This window comes from Oncorhynchus clarkii, chromosome 20 (assembly GCF_045791955.1).
Source record: "Oncorhynchus clarkii lewisi isolate Uvic-CL-2024 chromosome 20, UVic_Ocla_1.0, whole genome shotgun sequence".
In the NCBI taxonomy this organism is placed as follows: Eukaryota; Metazoa; Chordata; class Actinopteri; order Salmoniformes; family Salmonidae; genus Oncorhynchus; species Oncorhynchus clarkii.
The window spans coordinates 52122338-52142382 of record NC_092166.1 but is presented as its reverse complement, the minus strand read 5'-3'; the positions used below and the strand labels follow the sequence as shown (position 1 = coordinate 52142382).

The 20045-nt window shown below is 42.3% G+C and overlaps 1 protein-coding gene across 3 annotated transcripts in view; it reads left to right on the top strand.

The window, feature by feature from the left end:
* LOC139376485 (cadherin-related family member 1a-like) overlaps window positions 1–20045 on the top strand; it is a 160936-nt gene that overhangs the window by 38264 nt on the left and 102627 nt on the right. For all 3 annotated transcript variants that reach the window (XM_071119120.1, XM_071119119.1, XM_071119121.1), the window contains exons 9-10: window positions 4338–4416; window positions 9173–9273. In XM_071119120.1, coding sequence (XP_070975221.1) covers window positions 4338–4416; window positions 9173–9273 — 180 coding nt within the window. The remainder of the gene's footprint in view (window positions 1–4337; window positions 4417–9172; window positions 9274–20045) is intronic.

Here is a 20045-nt window from a genome sequence, read left to right as displayed (position 1 = left end):
AATGTTGGACGAGCAAGGAGGCATGGCTGAGTCAAATAGGAATACTGAAATAATGAAGTGGTGATTAAAGAGCTCAGCCATGTGCTTCTTGTCAGTAACAGCCACATCATCAACATTAAGGGACATGGGCAGCTGTGAGGAGGAAGGTTTATTCTCCAGGTCTTTAACTGTTTTCCAGAACTTCTTGGGGTCAGACCCACAGGGAGAGAACTGCTCCTTAAAGTAACTAACTTTAGCCTTCCGGATAGCCTGAGTGCACCTATTTCTCATTTGCCTGAACGAGAGCCAGTCAGCCTAAGTATGCTGTTGTAAATGTTGGCACTGAGGTGCAGTGCCTTAGACCACTGCGTCACTCTGGAAAAATGTGTTACCATCCCACCAAACAGCGCTGGTGACTCCACTAAGCTGGCAGGCTGGCTAACAGCTTGCTGCCTGGCCTGCACATCTCATTGTGGAGTTAGAAGAGTTAGAGCCTTGTATATGTTGATAGATAAGATGAGAGCACCCCTTCAGCTTGGGTGGAGTCTGTCACTTCTCAGCAGGCCTGGGAGCAGGTTGAAATCCTACTCAACACAGAGCTCCACGTCCTTTCCAACCAATCTGCTAAAAATGCTCAAAATTCGCTCCATTAAATTTTTGTTTAAAATCACCATTTATACAACAACCATCTAGCTTCGTGACTAAATGGACCTACCAAAGCAAACCATATGATTTGAATGAAAAGTATTTTAATAAACAACATGAAAAGGTGACTGTAGGAAGTAAACATCATATAAACACACAAGTAGGAAATAGCCAGGTAGCCTAAAAAGGAAGGAAAATAAATTATTTAGGCTATATTATTAATCTATTATTTCAATTATTTCAAGGCTATAGCCTACAAATAAATACAGTAAGAAGCATTTGCGAGTAGGCTCGCAGGAACATTAAGTGCTCGGCATTTCGCTACACTCAATCTGACAAGTGGCGTTCAGCCACACGAGATTGAGCAATAACAGGTCTGTGATGCCCTTAGATGTCCGGGGCTGCACGCGCGCCACACTGAGCGGATCAGCGTGTGTCTACCCTTCGCCGAGAGGCGTGGGTAACCCGATGAACCCCACTCGTGATAGGGATTGGGGATTGCAATCTGTTACCATGTGTATGTGACCAATAACGTGTGATTTGATTTGATTTTGTTGTATTATCTTCTTTTGGTCTATACATTGTGATATAGGCTGGGACTTAGGCTCAGTCTACAGGTCCTTTGAATACATTTTTAGAAACACGGGTTTGGCTTCAGTCTGGCTTCAGGCTCATGCGATGGTGCCTGGAGAGCAGGCCAGCAGCGGTGAATACTGTCTCTGCGCTTGCAGAGCCACTGGGGTTGCTAAAAACTCTTCTGGCCACTCTTGTCAGGCGGGGCAGGGATGAGGCGTTGACTTTCCAAAAGGTGATAACGTCCTCGTCTGTTTCTTCTCATGGCCGTCCTTTTGCAACTAGAGAGGACTGCTAGAGAGGACTGCTGCTGTTGAATGAAGTAGAAACCAAACATGCAAGGTCTTTTGGGCACTTAATTCTGCTCAGGGCAGGGTTAGGTGCTGCGGGTGCTACTGGTATGGCAGATGCACCTACCGGAGGTGCGTTGATAGCCCCGGTTTCCTTCACAATGATGTCGAGTATCTCTCCAACTGGTTATGCACAAGTTCATCCCTTATCACCCACTCAGTTTTAAACCTGGGGTTTCAGGACGGTGGCTATGACAAGATGTTTATCGTTATAGTATTGCCTGTACCGAGTGGAGATGCAATCTGATAGTGTTTCTGCAAAAGCAGCAATGTCTATGGGCTGAGACATGCTAGTCAACAATTTCTTTATTTCTGACATGGCAGGGAGAATCATGCTCAGGTTCCCCAACTCTTTCTGTATATTAGGTCAGCTTGTGGTGTCAGTACCTCCACCAGGACCTGTAGCCGAAGCTCTTCGTTTAGGATGAGTTTTTGCATCATCAAAGGTAGACTTCAGTTTGTTTTGCCTCAATGGGTCTCTTTGAAACATCTTTAACACAGACTCAATCATGTGTAATTGACTGTTCCATCTTGTCATGCAGGATGTTGTGGGATGCACTCCCAATCAATCTGTCATTTTCCTCTGTGTTCAATGTACTCTTCCTAACACTTTTCCCCACTTTCTGGATCAGTCCACTAACCCCATCTTGCATGTTAGTGTCATCCTTTATTGCGAGCTGAAGCATTTGAATTGGGCACCGGAAATGAAGATTTGACTCTGTGAGGTACAGGTTTGCCATCATGTCCATATTGTTGGCTATATGGTCAGTTTGGAACTGTCAGACTGCAGGTGGTGCGGCCTCCACCTTCATGTTGGATGCCTCATCTTCCTCCTGTCCGTCATCATTGGTTTCCTCAAAACCAAGTAGGTTGAAGGTCTTGATCATCTTGCTTGTGCTGTCAGTCACCACTCGTATTACCTGTCGCTGCACGTTTCAGTTCCTCAGTACACTTTCATATTTTTGGTAAATGTGTGGTGTCCTTATATGTGCTCAGAGCTCAGCCACGCCTTGTGGCCTTTATATCTCCCATCATGAAACTGGCAACAATCCTCAGAAAGGTTCTCGTCATACTTGACCTGGGGAAACACTGGGGGAGTGCTTGGGCACTCATCAAAGTGAGCAGTTTGTCCGGCTCATCGATCTAATCCTCGCCTTACATTAACATAGCATGCCTCAAATGTAAATTGTCCACCACAGTGAAAAAGGCTACTTCTATGTGAAGTAATGAGGAGGCGGAACACACCTCATTTCAAAATGTTGTTTGAAAATAATTAGAAATTGACAAGTTAGATAATATAGATAGATAATTAGCTGGAAGCATGCCTTGGTTTGAAGGCAGCGCGAGTTAACTGTTGTGTTGCGTAACAATCACATTTTAGAACAGTGAGCATATTCTGACATCACACCCATAAAAAAATCATGCTGGGGATCTATCCGTTAGAGATATTTGGAACTCGAGCGTGAAAAGTAGGGGTATGCCACCATGGCAATACTCGTATTCGTAATCGTACCCATAAATTGAAAGTTGATAGTCGGATTTGATGATACTCGTGATACTCTGTGTTTTAATATGCGTAAGTAGATGTTGGCAAAATACCTCCCTGCACATTCTCACAGTCACTGCAAAAAAGCTGCAGATTAGGAGGAGTGCAAGGAGGGGTGTGTGTGTCCTCAACATGCAGCGGGCAGCCTAGTTTGCTGTCAGTCAGTCAGAATGCCCATCAGCGTTTCATATTTTTTCACAACTCTTGTCTCGCTAGTTAGATATTATGCACATTGATAGCTTGATAGCAAAGATCCTCTCCATGTGATTTATCCTGGTATCAGGCAGCAGCAATCTAAAAGATTAGAAAACTGATCAGGGGAATTTATGAAGCGAGTGGGGGAGTGATTTCTACTTATTGCACATTGGAAAAGTCCAGAAATTCCTTTATGTTGATGTATTCTTTCAAATCCAAACAGTTTCCCATGTTGATTGAAATGACATCAGTTGGAAATGTTTGTTGTTGTTGAAATTGCATGGAAATGTTGTTTCAACCCGTTTGTAACCAGTCGGTTCTCTCTCTGCGCTCTCTTAGTAGCCCCATGCTGTGTTTTTGCGGTGGACTGCTCCAGGGGTATATTCACTACGAACCAAATGGAAGCAAACAGAAGCAAACGGAATGAAACAGGGCACCTGCATTTGTCCAAAATAAACTAGATTTTGCTGTAAAATGTTTTATGTTTGAAGTATAAGGTTGACATGGCAAAACATTTTGCAACTTTATCCTACGGTCTTTGTCTAATGAATCTCCTTATTATCAGCAAGAAGCAGCCTAAACGACAAGTGTAATTGAGTGATGTTGCATGTGTTACACTCAGCAAAAACATGACTGTTCAACTATTAAACTACTGTATCATTATAACTATATTTCTATTTTTGATGTTGATGGGAATTCATAAACTAAGATTGTATTCATTCAACGCCTCATAATATGGACGATAGAAAATACAGTAGATTTTGGGGGAGCATGGTATATATTGCGCAACTGGTAACATGTAGACTGAACCACAAAATTATATTTTATAGTATTAATATATATTTTTCTCTATTTCTTACGTATACATCTTCATTATAGTCCAACAAGCACACTGCTACCGTCCATGTAGCTATTGGAGAGAAATATTCCAGCTGTATTTATCCTGAATGCCTCTAATGCCTCAAAGCTGATTACCAATCCTGTTTTACTGGTAATTACAAAGATTTGTTTCATAGCTCAGACTATTCTAATAACACTTCTGTCCACAGGGTTCGGAAATATTCACAGTTTTCGCCAAAGATGGAGACCTAGGAATGCCCAAACCAATTCATTATTCCCTTGAGAATGGTAAGCATCAACAGTTATCCAGTAGGCTTTCTATGGAGTATCTCTGTATACATTGTTTATTTACATTGATTTACCATGATAGGTGCTCATTTACTTTGATATAACATACCAAAAAGCCTGTTGTGTGTCTGAACTCCTTTACATACCCCTTGTGATGAAGGTATTCAATGGTCTGCTTCTAAGATGTAAACACATGCAATCGTGATCTGCTGTCAGTGTGTTAAGAGGAGCTAACGTCAGCTCCCTAGGAATGAAATGAGACTGTTTCCGAGTGCACTTGAAATATGCATCATGCAATATTAATGGTTTTGATCTTATGAAGAGGTAACTCCGTTGACCAATTTATTGAAAGCTAAGCAATGTTACAGTTGACTAGACTAGCCAGCAAATATTGTAAACGTCAATGTGCCTGCTCACGAAGCTGGTGTTTCATTAGCCATCTCTCTGTCAGTGAATTCAAGTTTGAATCATGTTTTTGCATGAATGTCTCTTTTCAAATAACTAGCTGCAGGTAATTTATTAATTTGCATAGAAACCTAAAGAAAAGCATGTAGATAGAAAGATATGGGTGTGTCATGTATGCTATAGGTTTAAAAACGACAGCTGCATACTATATGCTTATTAACCTATACATATGGCATTGCCTACACAAAGGATTCCTGGCAATAAAATCTTTAAAAACAGCTGTACAATGTGCTCTGGAATAAGATATCCAGAGTTTGATTTCTAATCCAGATGAGTTCTCGAATAGCAGCTGCAAAATTCCATGTTGGTATTGTTGGATGCATGTAGGATGATTTGGAATATAAGGTATGGAGAATGATAAAGAGCCTGTAGCATTATAGAAAAAAACAGTTGAGAAATGAATGTGTGAGTGTCGAATACTAAATGTTTTGTGAGAGACAGAGAGAGAGAGAGAGAGAGAGAGAGAGAGAGAGAGAGAGAGACCGGATAAGACAGGAGAAATACTCCAGATATAACAGACTGACCCTAGCCCCCCGACACAAACTACTACAGCATAAATACTGGAGGCTGAGACAGGAGGGGTCGGGAGACACTGTGGCCCGTCCGACGATACCTCCCGGACAGGGCCAAACAGGCAGGATATAACCCCTCCCACTTTGCCAACGCACAGCCCCCACACCACGAGAGGGATATCGTCAACCACCAACTTACTATCCTGAGACAAGGCCAAGTATAGCCCTCAAAGATCTCCGCCACGGCACAACCCAAGGGGCACGCCAACCCGGACAGGAAGATCACGTCAGTGACTCAACCCACTCAAGTGAGGCACCCCTCCTAGGGACGGTATGGAAGAGCACCAGTAAGCCAGTGACTCAGCCCCTATAATAGGGTTAGAGGCAAAGAATCCCAGTGGAGAGAGGGAAATCTGCCAGGCAGAGACAGCAAGGGCAGTTCGTTGCTCCAGTGCCTTTCCGTTGACCTTCACACTCCTGGGCCTGACTACATAAGCATAGGACCTACTGAAGAGCATTCTTTAAGTTATACCACAGATTCTCATTTGGATTGAGGTCTGGGCTTTGACTAGGCCATTCCAAGACATTTAAATTTTTCCCCTTAAACCACTCGAGTGTTGCTTTAGCAGTATGCCTAGGATCATTGTCCTGCTGGAAGGTAAACCTCCATCGCAGTCTCAAATCTCTGGAAAACAAACAGGTTTCCCTCAAGAATTTACCTGTATTTAGCTCCATCCATCATTCCTTCAATTCTGACCAGTTTCACAGTCCCTGCTGATGAAAAACATCCCCACCGCATGATGCTTCCACCACCATGCTTCACAGTGGGGATGGTATTCTCGAGGTGATGAGCGGTGTTGTATTTGCACCAGATGTAGCGTTTTCCTTGATGGCCAAAAATATAATTTTTAGTCTCATCTGACCAGAGTACCTTCCTCCATATGCTTGGGGAGTCTCCCACATGCCTTTTGGCAAACACTAAACACGTTTGCTTATTTTTTTATTTAAGCAATGGCTTTTTCCTGGCCACTCTTCCGTAAAGCCCAGCTCTTTGGAGTGTACGGCTTAAAGTGGTTCTATGGACAGATACTCCAATCTCTGCTGTGGATCTTTGCAGCTCATTCAGGGTTATCTTTGGTCTCTTTGATGCCACTCTGATTAACTTACTTCTACCCCCTCCTTTTTTGAAAATTCTGTTAAAAATCGCGCAACTTTTCAGCGTCCTGCTACTCATGCCAGGAATATAGTATATGCATATGATTAGTATGTGTGGATAGAAAACACTCTGAAGTTTATAAAACTGGTTAAATCACGGCTGTGACTATAACAGATCGTGTGTTTCATTGAAAAACGCAAGAAAAACTGCTCTCTGAAAGCAAAAAATAATTTCCATAAGTCACTTCCACCAGTTGTTAAAAGAGAACAGAATTTAATGGGAATCTGCCTGCAATTCATACAAATTCCGCACGATGGCGCCATTGTCCTAATTTTCAATTGAATTAATTGTTGGAAAATCCATCTATCTGACCTCCATTTTCCCAGTCTTCACCCGGATGCAGTTGAGGGAGATATCAGATGGCATTGTTTTTGAAGTGAAGACCTATTGAAGAGACATCGCCCTGTAATCATTTTGATAGTTTATAAACGTTTACTAATACCTAAAGTTGGATTACAAAAGGATTTCGAAGTGTTTTGTGAAAGTTTATCGTCGACTTTTTTAATTTTAAAAAATTACGCAGCGTTTAAAAACGATGATTTTTTCTGAATGACACAACTTCCATACAAAGCTATTTTGGGTATATATGGACCGATTTAAACGAAAAAAAGACCCAATAGTGATGTTTATGGGGCATATAGGAGTGCCAAGAAAGAAGCTCGTCTAAGGTAATGAATGTTTTATATTTTATTTCTGCGTTTTGGGTAGCGCCGGCTATCGCAAAATCTGTTGTTTACGTGTCGAGCTGGCATTTTGGGGGGTGCATGCTATCAGATAATAGCTTCTGATGCTTTCGCCGAAAAGCATTTTAAAAATCTGACTTGCTGGCTAGGTTCACAACGAGTGTAGCTTTAATTCAATACCCTGCTTGTGAATTTTGATCAAAGATTGAGTTGTAACGAGTACATTTAGCATTTAGCGTAGCGCATTTGCATTTCCAGGGGCATACTTGGGACGTCTGCGTGTCAAGTATTCTCAAGAAGTTAATGTCCTCTTTGCCTGGGCCATGAGTTTTGGTGGGCGGCCCTCTCTTGGCAAGTTTGTTGTGGTGCCATAGTCTGGACATTTTTTAATAATGGATTTTATGGTGCTCCTTGGGATGTTCAAAGTATCTGATATTTTTTCATAACCCAACACTGATCTGTACTTCTCCACAACTTTGTCCCTGACCTGTTTGGAGGGCTCATTGGTCTTTATGGTGCCACTTGCTTGGTGGTGCCCCTTGCTTAGTGGTGTTGCAAACTCTGGGGCCTTTCAGAACAGGTGTGTATATATACACTGAGATAATGTGACAGATCATGTGACACTAAATAAAGTCCACCTGTGTGCAATCTAACTTATGTGACTTCTGATGGTAATTGGTTGCACCAGATCTTATTTAGTGGCTTCATAGCAAAGTGGGTGAATACATATGCACGCACCACTTTTCAGTTTTTTATTTATTTGAATCCTCGCCAGACATCACCGGCAACATCCAACCGTCGCTGGACCAGACAGGACTGGCAAAAAGTGCTCTTCACTGACGAGTCACGGTTTTGTCTCACCAGGGGTGATGGTCAGATTTGCGTTTATCATTGAAGGAATGAGTGTTACGCCGAGGACTGTACTCTGGAGCAGGATCAATTTGGAGGTGGAGGGTCCGTCATTGTCTGGGGCGGTGTGTCACAGCATCATCGGACTGAGCTTGTTGTCATTGCAGGCAATCTCAACGCTGTGCATTACAGGGAAGACATCCTCCTCCCTCATGTGGTACCCTTCCTACAGGCTCTTCTTGACATGACCCTCCAGCATGAAAATGCCACCAGCCATACTGCTCGTTCTGTGCATGATTTCCTGCAAGACAGGAATGTCAGTGTTCTGCCATGGCCAGCGAATTCCCGGATCTCAATCCTATTGAGCATGTCTGGGACCTGTTGGATCAGGGGCGGCAGGGTAGCCTAGTGGTTAGAGCGTTGGACTAGTAACCGGAAGGTTGCGAGTTCAAACCCCCGAGCTGACAAGGTACAAATCTGTCGTTCTGCCCCTGTTCCCAGGCCGTCATTGAAAATAAGAATTTGTTCTTAACTGACTTGCCTGGTTAAATAAAGGTAAAATAAATAAATAAAAGAGGGTGAGGGCTAGGGCCATTCCCCCAAGAAATGTCTGGGAACTTGCAGGTGCCTTGGTGGAAGAGTGGGGCAACATCTCACAGCAAGAACTGGCAAATCTGGTGCAGTCCTTGAGGAGGAGATGCACTGTAGTACTTAATGCAGCTGGTGGCCACACCAGATACTGACTGTTACTTTTGATTTTGACCCCCCCTTTGTCAGGGACACACTATGTCTGTTAGTCACATGTCTGTGGAACTTGTTCAGTTTATGTCTCAGTTGTTGAATCTTGTTATGTTCATACAAATATGTTAAGTTTGCTGAAAATAAACGCAGTTGACAGTGAGAGGATGTTTATTTTTTTTGCTGAGTTTACTTAGAAAAGAAAGTGCTACGAGTGTACATATTATAGTACATCCCTACTCCCTATGACATGTTCCTACTGTACTGTGATATCTCTCCTCTTTCCTATGCAGGTACAGATGGTGTTTTTAGCATCAACAAAACAAGTGGTGTGATCAGTCTGCTGACTTACCCTATCTATCTGAAGAGGGAAATTTTCAACATGAAAGTCAAGGTAGGTTTATGTAGCCACACAATAAGACAGAACTGTAGGCTACAATATCCTGCTCCAGTAGGAGTTGTTTGTTGTGGAATGTGTTCATCGTCACTGTAATACTTTTGTGTAATCTTAACAGTAAAACACTGTAGAATGCACAGTACAGTTAATGTGTAGCATTGAATTATGGGTAAAATGCTGAAAAAAACTGTTATTAACTGTAATTGGAAGCCTCCTGTAAAAATTACTCTAACATACTATTTCTTTACGGTAATAGCTTATGCCTACTGTAGATTAAAATGATCAGTTTCAGGCACGAACGTCATGCTGTCAGATGAGACATATGAAGCTCAGACTATTTTAGTAAATATTTTCTTGAAGCGGCTGTGAAATGGAATAATATTTTCAACATCTGCTGGGTAGGAATCTTGACTTGTTTATAAGTATCTTTTTTGCTAGACAATGTTGAATTACTCCATATTTTCTTAGCTAACCAAGGTAGCTAGCTGGCTTAAGTTCGCTAGCTATCCAGCTAGCTAGCTCAAGTTGATGCAAGCCATTTTGGTCTGCTCTAAATTGCTCGTAAATGTCTTGCTGTGCGACCTAGAAGAGAATCACCCAGATAATATTTGTTGTGATGATGGGCTTTTAGGTACACCGCAGCCTCTGAGTGCCATAGAGAATAAACTGAGTGCAGATTCGTGACGCTGTGTTTTCACCATTACTACAGAGAAAATGTTCTGTATCTAGCAGTTCAAAAGTTATTACCCATATTTTTAGCAGCACAATGTTTTTTTTCCCAGATAGATAGGCTGTATTTTACACATAATCCACTCCATGGACTGTTAAACTACTTGTGAGCCGCTAAACCCAATGAATGAATGACTACTCCACCGGTATTGTATCGAGGTGCCTGCCAACCTAAGGTGTTTGCCACTGGGAAGCTGTAAATCAGTGTCGCTCGCAGTAGCTATTAACATGGACAATTGTTTTCCCTCCCAGGATTATATTTAAAGTAGGATAGCAGCCTACACAACAAATAACTAATAGTGGTAGCCATCCAGATGTCACTGTGATACAGTCTACTCAATGGGGAGAGCAGGAATGCCAAGAACACCAGGACACAGTGTCCTCCTTTGCTGTCACAGCTCTGTGTGATTCGGTTCGCTCGGCTCTCAGCTGCACAACATATGTCATTGCTTTGCAGGCCAGGAGTGTCCATTATAGCCTCTCCCCGCAAACCATTTGTTTAATGTAAATAATGTTGTTCCATAATGTTACAGTGTTAGCTAAACCTGTTCATTTTACTAGTAGTATGCAAATGTTTGGTGGCACAGAAAGAAAATACAATTTTGTGAGTCTGGTAAAATAAAAGTGAAAAGGCTGCCCCCTATCCCTAACAGGTTTTAAACATCAAAGGTAAACTTAACTTCTTGTTAATCCAGCCGCTGTGTCAGCTTTCAAAAAGGCTTTACGGCAAAAGCACACCATGCGATTATTTGAGGACAGCAACCCGCTTACAAAAGCATACAAACATTTTCACGCCAAGTTGAGGAGTCACAAAAGTCAGAAATAGCGATAAAATGAATCACATACCTTTGATGATCTTCATCTGGTTGCACTTACAAGTGTCCCCATTACACAATAAATGTTTGTTTTGTTCGATAAAATTCCTCTTTATGTCCCAAAACCTCAATTTTGTTGGCGTGTTTTGTTCAGTAATCCACTGGCTCAATAGCGGTCACAACAGGCAGACGAATACATCCTAAAAGCACTGGTAAAGTTCGTCGAAACATGTCACATGGCCGTAGCCCAGGCGCAGGCGAGAGCTCATTCATCTCTCCTCCCCTGGAACTGTTCCCCAGGTTGTTGCTGTATATCCTGTCTAGGGGTTCCCCGCAACAGCCAGTGAAAGTGCAGGCCGCCAAATTCAAAAGAACAAAAATCTCATAATTAAAATTCCTCAAGCATACAAGTATTTTACACCATTTTAAAGATACAATTTTCGTTAATCCAGCCAGAGTGTCCGATTTAAAAAATGATTTACTGCGAAAGCACCACAAACGGTTATGTTAGGTCCCCACCAAGCCACAGAAAAACACAGCCATTTTTCCAGCCAAAGAGAGGAGTCACAAAAAGATAAAATGAATCACTAACATTTGATGATCTTCATCAGATGACACTCATAAGACTTCATGTTACACAAAACATGTATGTTTTGTTTGATAAAGTTAATATTTATATAAGAAAATCTGAATTTACATTGGAGCGTTACGTTCAGTAGTTCTAAAACATGTGGTGAAAGTGAAGAGAGCCACATCAAATTGCAGAAATACTCATAATAAACATTGATAAAGATACGACTATTACGCATGGAACTTCAGATAAACTTCTCCTTAATTGCAACCGCTGTGTCAGATTTAAAATAAACTTTACGGAGAAAGCAAACCATGCAATAATCTGAGTACAGCCTTTAGACAACAAAGCAGACAAAAAAGATACATTACTTAGAAATAGCATTTTAAATATTCACTTACCTTTGATGATCTTCATCAGAATGCACTCCCAGGAATCCCGGTTCCATCATAAATGTTTTATTTGTTTGATAATGTCCATCAGTTATCTCCAAATATCTTCTTTTGTTAGGGCGTTTGGTAAACAAATCCAAAAGCTCGTTCAGGTCGCGCCGAACGTCGGACGAAAAGTTCAAAAAGTTCCATTACAGGCCGTAGAAACAAACTAAGTATGGAATCAATCTTTAGGATGTTTTTAACATAAAACTTAATTAATGTTCCAACCGGACATTTCCTTTGTCTGTACAAATGAAGTGGAACGTAGCTACCTTTCACGTGAGCTCGCCAGACCGAGGCTGTGGCACTCTGCCAGACCACACACTCAAAGAGCTCTTATGAGCCCCTCCTTTAAAGTAGAATCCTTAAAACAGGTTCTAAATACTGTTGACATCTAGTGGAAGCCTTGGGAAGTGAAACATAACTAATATCCCACTGTATCTTCAATGGGGGCTGAGTTGAAAAACTACAAACCTCAGATTTCCCACTTCCTGGTTGGATTTTTTTCTCAGGTTTTTGCCTGCCATATGAGTTCTGTTATACTCACAGACATCATTCAAACAGTTTTACAAACGTCAGAGTGTTTTCTATCCAAATGTACTAATTCTATGCATATTCTAGCTTTTACGTCTGAGTAGCAAGCAGCTTCATTTGGGCATGTTTTTCATCCAAGCTACTCAATACTGCCCCCTACCTCAAAGAAGATATGAGAACGTGTTCTCAGTCAACTTACCTGTTAAAATAAGGGTAAAATAGTAATACATTTTTTTCTATGACTGAGGATTATAGGCACAATTTAGATTTTGGCCACTAGGTGGCAGCAGTGAACATGCAAAGTGATCCAATGAACTATTGCATTACTGTTTAGAATGTTGTATCCAGGCTGTATCACATCCGGCTGTGATTGGGAGTTCCATAGGGCGGCGTACAATTTCCCCAGCGTCGTCCGGATTTGGCCAGAGTAGGCCGTCATTGTAAATAAGAATTTGTTCTTAAAGTTAATTCGTCGAATTTCTTTACTTCTTTATGGGTTTGAGGAAATCAGTTGTATTGTGACAAGATCGAGAAGGTATACAGAAGATACAAAAAAACAAATCCATATTATGGCAAGAACAGCTCAAATAAGCAAAGAGAAACGATAGTCCATCATTACTTTTAAACATGAAGGTCAGTCAATGTCTAAAATTTCATTGCAGTCGCAAAAACCATCAAGCGCTATGACGAAACTGCCACAGGAAAGGAAGATCCAGAGTTACCTCTGCTGCAGAGGATAAGTTACTTAGAGTTATCTGCAGCTCAGATTGCAGCCCAAATAAATGCCTCACAGAGTTCAGGTAACAAACACATCTCAACATCAACTGTTCAGAGGAGACTGCGTGAATCAGGCATTCATGGTCAAACCGCTACTAAAGGACACCAATAATAAGAAGAGACTTGCTTGGGACAAGAAACACAAGCAATGGACATTAGACTGGTGGAAATCTGTCCTTTGGTCTGATGTATACAAATTTGAGATTTGGTTCCAACCACCATGTCTTTGTGAGACGCAGAGTAGGTGAATGGATGATCTCCGCATGTGCAGTTCCCACCGTGAAGCATGGAGGATGAGGTGTGATGGTGTGGGGGTGTATTGCTGCTGACGCTGTCTGTGATTTTTTTTGAATTCAAGGCACACTTAACAGCATCGCAACCACAGCATTCTGCAGCGAAACACCATCCCATCTGGTTTGCGTTTAGTCCTACTATCATTTGTTTTTCAACAGGACAATGACCCAAAATATACATACAGGGTGTGTAAGGACTATTTGGCCATGGAGAGTGATAGAGTGCTGCATCAGATGACCTGGCCACCACAATCACCCGACCTCAACCCAATTGAGATGGTTTTGGATGAGTTGGACCGCAGAGTGAAAGACAAGCAGCTAAAAAGTGCTCAGCATATGTGGGAACTCCTTCAAGATGGCTGGAAAAGCATACCAGGTGAAGCTGGTTGAGAGAATGCCAAGAGTGTGCAAAGCTGTCATCAAGGTGGCTACTTTGAAGAATCTCAAAAATATAACATATTTTTATGTGTTTTACACTTTTTTGGTTTTTACATGATTTCATATGTATTATTTAATAGTTGTGATATCTTCAATATTATTGTACAATGTAGAAAATTGTAAAAATAAAGAAAAATCCTTGAATGAGTAGGTGTCCAAACTTTTGACTGGTACTGTACGTATATATTTTTACCCCCCAAAAATATATGGAGGATTGGAAATGAGGCAGACAATTACATTACTTACCATCTATCTGCAATATTAAAGCTGATCTACCCCCTAAATTTTTTTTTTTTTTTTGCTAAAGATAACTGCAAAGAAAAACTTTTTGTAGGCATCAGTTACCAAACTTTTTTATTAACATAATTGTGAAGCAAAGGGAAATTCTAAATTGATCTGGGAGAATCTAAAAAAGTTAACAGGGAAAGACCATAGTAACACTGCAAAATGACTAGAAATCATAGTGAATAACAATCTAACACAGGATGCAGTCGAAATAGCAATAGCCTTCAATTCCTACTTTATTGACTCTGCCAGGGTACTGACACACAACCCCTCCACTGGTTTCTTGGGCTCAGTGCTAGTGAATGACGCTCAACCTGTCTTCATCATAAGGGAGGATAAGGGAGGATCCTGAGTCAACAAGGTGAACAAGGTGATTAGCTCACTAAAGAACCCTAAGCCAAAGATGTGTTTGGGCTGGACTCTACGTTTCTTAAAAACTACAAGAGTCACTCATTGGCCCCATTACTAAGGTCACTAACACATCTATTGGTCTCGGGGTGCTTCCAAGGGTATGGAAGTCGGCCATAATAACGGCCATCTTTAAATCAGGCGACCCTGCTGATGTGAGTAACTACAGGCCCATTAGTATACTTACTACCTGTGGTGTCAAAGGTTGTTGAAAAGTGTGTAACAGAACAACTGATTGCCCACCTCAACAACAGCCCCTTCATATTACACTCAATGCAGTTTGGCTTCAGAGCGAAACACTCCACAGAAACGGCCAACTGCTTTCTTCTGGAAAATGTGAAGTCCAAGATGGACAAAGGAGGCGTTGTTGGGGCTGTGTTTCTGGACCTAAGGAAGGCTTTTGATACTGTTAACCATGAGATTCTCATCACAAAATTGTCCAAGTTCAACTTTTCTCCTGATGCCTTTAGATGGATGAAATCATACCTTGAAGGCAGAACTCAGTGTATCAGAGTGAGCATTGAGCTGTCGCCCACTCTTAGCTATGATGTGGGCGTGCCCCATGGGTCAATACTGTGGCCCCTCCTGTTCAGCCTGTACATTAATGATCTGCCTTCTGTCTGTACTAGGTATGAAGTTCAAATGTATGCAGATGATACAGTGATATATGTGCATGCAAAGAGCAAACAACAAGCTGCACAAGAACTCACTACTGTAATGGTCCAGGTTACAAAGTGGCTCAGTGACTCGTGTTTGCATCTCAATGTGAAAAAAACTGTTTGTATGTTTTTCACAAAGAGGGCAACAGATGCTACTGAGCCAGATGTCTATGTGTCAGGGGAGAAGCGCGAGGTGGTATCTGATTTTAAGTACCTTGGCATCATACTTGATTCCAACCTCTCTTTAAAAATAATGTGAAAAAGGTAATTCAAATAACCAAATTCTACCTAGCTAATTTCCGATTTATACGAAATTGTTTGACTACAGAGGTAGCAAAACTGTACTTCACATCTATGATACTCCCCCACTTAACATACTGCTTGACTAGTTGGGCACAAGCTTGCTGTACAACATTAAGACCTATTCAGTCTGTCTACAAACAGGCTCTCAAAGTGCTTGATAGGAAGCCCAATAGCCATCATCACTGTTACATCCTCAGAAAGCATGAGCTCCTGAGTTGGGAAAATCTTATGCAATACACCGACGCATGTCTTGTATTCAAGATCCTAAATGGCCTGGCTCCCCCTCCACTCAGTATTTTTGTTAAACAGAACACCCAAACATATGGCAGCAGATCCACAAGGTCTGCCATGAGAGGTGACCATATATTTCCCTTAAGGAAAAGCATCTTTAGTAAATCCGTTTTCTCTGTGAGAGCTTCCCATGTCTGGAATACACTGCCATCAGACACACATAACTGCACCACGTATCACACTTTCACAAAATGCTTGAAGAAATGGCTACATTTGTGAACATGGTCCCTAGCTGTGTGTTGCCGCTTTCCATGCTGTCTGTTGTCTGTAGCTTGTGAGGTGTGGAAACACTTTGTTGCTTTTATGAATTTTGTCATGCTGCTTTTTGTTCTATGTTGCTATGTCTGTATGCTACATCTTGCTTGTCCTATGTTGCTCTGTCTGTATGCTATGTCTTGCTTGTCCTATGTTGCTATTGTCTATATTGTAATTGTTTTTAATAACCTGCCCAGGGACTGCGGTTGAAAATTAGCCGGCTGGCTAAAACCATCACTTTCACTGAAACGTTGATTAATGTGCACTGTCCCTGTAAAAAAATAAATAAACTCAAACTCAAACCTTTCGACTGCCAATTTGGCCCATGTTTGAGTGGTGCCTTTCACCATCTGGTCATCAGTGAACATAGTGGTGATCTGTATGCCAAATAGCTACATTTTTTTGTTTAATTTATCCACAAAACACTTTCCCAGGCTTAAGGCTTGTTTAGGTGGGGTTTTACAAAGTTCAATTGGGCTTACTTGTGTCTCTTTCAGCAGGGAGGTCTTCCAATGTTTACAAATGATCAAATGAAGATTTCAAAGAAAACAACACCCTACCTACAATCAAACATGGGAGACGTTCGATAATGATGTTTAAGACAAGTGCACGGGTGCCAATATATTTGGCCATCACTATGTGTGAAAGTTACAATTGAGGTGAACTTGGCTCCTCTAGTAAAAGCATGCTATGCATTCTCCAAATAATTAACCTTTTCCTGAAGAACATAAAGGATTTTGTAAGTTCGGTGTTCAGATGCAATGACATCCAGTAACAAGTTAGAAACTGATTCTACTAATATTAATTTAAGACCGTGTTGCCTTTGTGACAATAGTTGTTCAATACATATGAAGCATATTGCCAGGTCTCTAAAGCCTTGTTCACACTGCAGGCCTTATATATATTTATTTTACTTCATTTTTATTAAAGAACACACAAATAAAAAAAGGTCTGGCAGGTACAGCACACATCATACGTACGTTAGAATAGTTACAGTACCGTCATCTTTGAATTAGACAATTTTCATCTAAGAAAACAATTTTTCCCAGGGTTCCTGGACTCTCTCCTTATGTACAGTGTGTGGTTGTTTTTATCGCCATATCCTAGTGATAGACTTTTTACAGCTGGCCGTAGGACCTTCAACAAGTATGTCTCTATTGTAAAAGTTTTCAGGTATTTCCCCGAAATACTAAGAAATCCAAAGAAATCCAAAATCAAATAACATTTTAGTAGTCACATGTGCCGAATACAACAGGTGTAGTAGACCTTACAGTGAAATGCTTACTTAGGAGCCCCAAACCAACAGTGCAGTTTCAAAAAATGTAAAAAGTAACAAGTAATTAAAGAGCAGCAGTAAAAAAGAACAATATCTACAGGGGGTGCCGGTACAGAGTCAATGTGCGGGGACACCGGTGAGTTGAGGTAGTACATACATGTAGGTAGAGTTAATTAAAGAGACAATGCATAGATGACAACAGAGCGTGGCAGTGGTGTGGAGAGGGTAGTGGTGGAGGGTGGGCAATGCAAATAGTCTGGGTAGCCATTTGACTAGATGTTCAGGAGTCTTATGGCTTGGGGGTAGAAGCTGTTTAGAAGCCTCTTGGACCTAGACTAGGCGCTCTGGTACTGCTTACCCTGTGGTAGCAGAGAGAACAGTTTATGACTGGGGTGGCTGGAGTCTTTGACAAATTGTAGGGCCTTTCTCTGACAGCGCCTGGTATAGAGGTCCTGGATGGCAGGAAGCTTGGCCCCAGTGATGTACTGGGGCCAAGGCTGAGCAGTTGCCATTCCAGGCAGTGATGCAACCAGTGATGCAATCAATGTTCCAGCTGCAGAACCTTTTGAGGATCTGAGGACCCATGCCAAATCTTTTCAGTCTCCTGAGGGGGAATAGGCTTTGTTGTGCCAGCTTCATGACTGTCATGGTGTGCTTGGACAATGTTATTTTGATGGTGATGTGGACACCAAGTAACTTGAAGCTCTCAACCTGCTCCACTGCAGCCCCTTCGATGAGAATGGGGGCGTGCTCGGTACTCTTTTTCCTGTACTCCACAATCATCTCCTTTGTCTTGATCACGTTGCGGGAGAAGTTGTTGTCCCGGCACCATACGGCCAGGTCTCTGACCTCCTCCCAAAAGGCTGTCTGATTGTTGTCGGTGACCAGGCCTACCGCTGTTGTGTCAACGGCAAATTTAATGATGGTGTTGGAGTCGTGCCTGGCCGTACAGTCATGAGTGAACAGGGAGTACAGGAGGGGGCTGAGCACGCACCCCTGAGGGGCCCCTGTGTTGAGGATCAGCTGGGCGGATGTGTTGTTACCTACGCTTACCTCTTGGGGGAGGCCCATCACGAAGTCCAGGAGCTTTTTGATGAGCTTTGAGACACTATGGTGTTGAACGCTGAGCTGTAGTCAATGAATAGCATTCTCACATAGGTGTTCCTTTTGTCCAGGTGGGAAAAGGCAGTGTGGAGTGCAATAGAGACTTCATCATCTGTGGATCTGTTGGGGCGGTATGCAAATTGGAGTGGGTCTTGGGTATCTGGGATGATGGTGTTGATGTGAGCCATGACCAGCCTTTCTATGCACTTCGTGGCTACAGAAGTCAGTGCTACAGGTCGGTAGTCATTTAGGCAGGTTACCTTAGTAGTCTTCGGCACAGGCACTATGGTGGTCTGCTTAAAACAAGTTTGTATTACAGACTCGGACAGGGAGAGGTTTGAAAATGTCAGTGAAGACACTTGCTAGTTGGTCAGCGCATGCTCACAGTACATGTTCTGGTAATCCTTCTTGCCCTGCGAACTTGTGAATGTTGACCTGTCTAAAGGCCACCAACAATTCTGAGATTTCCATACCCAGCTACAACATTTTCCGTCAAGATAGAACTGCCAAAGGGGGAGGGGTTGCAATATACTGTAGAGATAGCCTGCAAAGTTCTGTCATACTTTTCAGGTCCTTACCCAAACAGTTTGAACTTCTAATTTTGAAAATTAACCTCTCCAGAAATGTCTCTCACTGTTGCCGCCTGCTATCGACCCCCCTCCGCTCCCAGCTGTGCCCTGAACACCATTTGTGAATTGATCGCCCCCCATCTAGGTTCAGAATTTGTTCTGTTAGGTGACCTAAACTGGGATATGCTTAACACCCCAGCAGTCCTACAATCTAAGCTAGATCCCCTCAATCTCACACAAATCATCAAGGAACCCACCAGGTACAACCCTAAATCCATAAACATGGGCACCCTCATAGACATTATGCTGGCCAACTTGCCCTCCAAATACACCGCCAAGGTTTTCAATCAGGATCTCAGCGATCACTGCCTCATTGCCTGTATCCGCTATGGGTCCGCGGTCAAACGACCACCCCTCATCACTGTCAAACGCTCCCTAAAACACTTATGCGAGCAGGCCTTTCTAAATGACCTGGCCCGTGTATCCTGGAAGGATATTGACCTCATCCCGTTAGTCGAGGATGCCTGGTCATTCTTTAAAAGTAATTTCCTCACCATCTTAGATAAGCATGCCCCATTCAAAACATGCAGAACTAAGAACAGAACTAAGAACAGATATAGCCCTTGGTTCACTCCGGACCTGACTGCCCTTGACCAGCACAAAAACATCCTGTGGCGGGCTGCCATAGCATCGAATAGCCCCCACGGTATGCAACTGTTCAGGGAAGTCAGGAACCAATACACGCAGCAAAGGCTAGCTTTTTCAAGCAGAAATTCACATCCTGTAGCTCTAACTCCAAAAAGTTATTGGACACTGTAAAGACCATGGAGAACAAGAGCACCTCCTCCCAGCTGCCCACTGCACTGAGGCTAGGTAACACGGTCACCACTGATAAATCCATGATAATCGAAAATTTCAATAAGCATTTCTCAACGGCTGGCCATGCCTTCCTCCTGGCTACTCCAATCCCCGCCACAGCTACTCGCCCAAGCCTCCCCAGCTTCTGCTTCACCCATTTCCAGACTGCA